At 32.2% G+C, this 2,118-nt stretch overlaps 1 protein-coding gene across 1 annotated transcript; it reads left to right on the top strand.

The window, feature by feature from the left end:
* Positions 1 to 89: 89 nt before the first annotated feature.
* LOC117124159 (galaxin-like) lies at positions 90 to 2,103 on the top strand (the record flags this gene model as incomplete). Its single annotated transcript, XM_033270306.1, has 3 exons — positions 90 to 862; positions 1,392 to 1,572; positions 1,989 to 2,103. Coding segments are annotated over exons 1-3 (328 nt in total), but the record flags the coding sequence as incomplete, so codon positions are not given.
* Positions 2,104 to 2,118: the final 15 nt, after the last annotated feature.

Raw genomic sequence — 2,118 nt, 5'->3', positions numbered from 1 at the left:
GGGGGGGGGGGAGGCTAATTATTAGTCACTAGGCAAAAATGACTATGTGGCTATCTTGCTTCCCCTGCTGAAAAAAAAGAGGAAAAAAAAGGGTTTGCCGAGTTCCAAGATACTGCACTATGTTGAGTCAACAATCATGAACAATAAAATGATGGAATTAGTTCTTCATTTTAAAATGTAGAGTGAGAAAATACTTTTAATTAATTAACAGATACAAGTTCAAGTTCTATTTTTTTTTATTGTGTTCCATACAACATAAAAGTATATAAAACAAAATTGGTTGTGGAAATGACGTAGAAACTGGATAAAATTGACACAACATAAAATTTCCAAGATACTGCACTATGTTGAGTCAACAATCACGAACAATAAAATGATGGAATTAGTTCTTCATTTTAAAATGTAGAGTGAGAAAATACTTTTCATTATTTAACAGATACAAGTTCAAGTTCTATTTTTTTTTCATTGTGTTCCATACAACATAAAAGGATATAAAACAAAATTGGTTGTGGAAATGACGTAGAAACTGGATAAAATTGACAACATAAAATATAAGAGGCATTCAAGTACTGAGACTACAATAAAAATGTTCCTATTCTGCAAATACACCCTTAAATTTACTTGATTATCTATTGATTAAATAGACTGACATAATAAAATATTTACTTTATGTCTAGGAATGCCACCAAGGAGTATTACGGCAAAGGGTAAACCAAGAGGGCCTCAACTGTTACGGCAAATTGTACTCTAATAGTGAAGGACTGCAGTGTTGTGATAAAAGGACATCCACTAAGGCTTACTATCCACAGGAAGAATCATGCTGTGGTGGAATGATTTACAAAATTTCAGAATCACATAGTAGGTTAGTATATCTATTGAGAGAGCAGGTAAAACAACAGGAGGACAGTGGGTGGATTCAGGCTCCAATGTTATATAAAGACTTTCATGCTTCAGCGCACAAAGTTTAGCCAACTGAGCTTCATCTCTGTGTAAAAAGGGCTTGTGCTTTAGTGCTTGAGGTTCCAAAAAACTCTATACATCAGCAAAAACGGAATTAGTTATCATTACTTGTATTTTCTTGGTTGCTCTATATAATTTCTGTGTAAAGTGCATAGGGGCAATGTGCACATTGTTGCAACATTATTATTATTGTTATTATTATTATTCCTTGAGCAATTTGTTTTAATTGAATGTTTATAAATAAAAATAAGAATTAGGAAGGTTTATATAACATACATATTCACTTTTTTTTAAATGCTCAAGGTGCTAGAAAGCATGGAAATTAACGCATGAAATGTTAACTAACCTGGAAAAAATTTTTAACGCAGTGTATCCTTAACAAAACGAGTTATGAGAGCAATTTTTACAATATCTATCACAAATGATTTTAGGTGCTGTGGAAGTGTGGCGTATGACAATCAAACTGAGGTATGCAAAAATAATGAAGTGAGAGACCGACACGAATGGGAGATGAAACCAAACAAATGCGGTCCATTGTACTACAATCCAACAAACCAGTCGTGTTGTTTAAATGAACTGATTGGACCAGGACAAACATGCTGTGAAAATGGGGTAAGAGAAATTTTTATTTCTATTAAAAAGCCGTTGATTTGAATGTTGTCAATCTGCAAACCACATGTTGTCCAAATTCATTAAAAGCTAGTGTAGAAAATATGAATCTATCTACTGTAGATGTATTTTATACACACTAATGATAGCTGTTGAACACAATATCAAAATCAAATCCTGGTCCATTTTCATTTAAATTTGTTTAAATTTTGATATTCACTTTGATCATTCCCATTAAGTGCTGGAAACTTTAGATGCCACTGTGAAGTGAACAAATATGATTAAAGAAAATAGGAAAACATATATAAACAGAAATTTCTTGAACAAATATTATAAATACATATTTGAAACAATTAGTATTCAACTTTTAAAAATTACACAGTATGCTGTGAAAGATAAGTGTTTTAATTTTTTAACAGGTGTATGCAACACCAGGGACTCCACTGAATGAGGGAGGTTGTTGCAATTCTGAGGGCTTCAACCAAGACACACATATATGTTGCTCGGCCAAATTGTACCTTAAAACTTCAACAGGTAAGAAATAATAAA

Source organism: Anneissia japonica, unplaced genomic scaffold, assembly GCF_011630105.1.
Source record: "Anneissia japonica isolate Jap-2015-1 unplaced genomic scaffold, ASM1163010v1 scaffold100753_len2118_cov176, whole genome shotgun sequence".
In the NCBI taxonomy this organism is placed as follows: domain Eukaryota; kingdom Metazoa; phylum Echinodermata; class Crinoidea; order Comatulida; family Comatulidae; genus Anneissia; species Anneissia japonica.
This window is presented reverse-complemented; position numbering and strand designations above follow the sequence as displayed.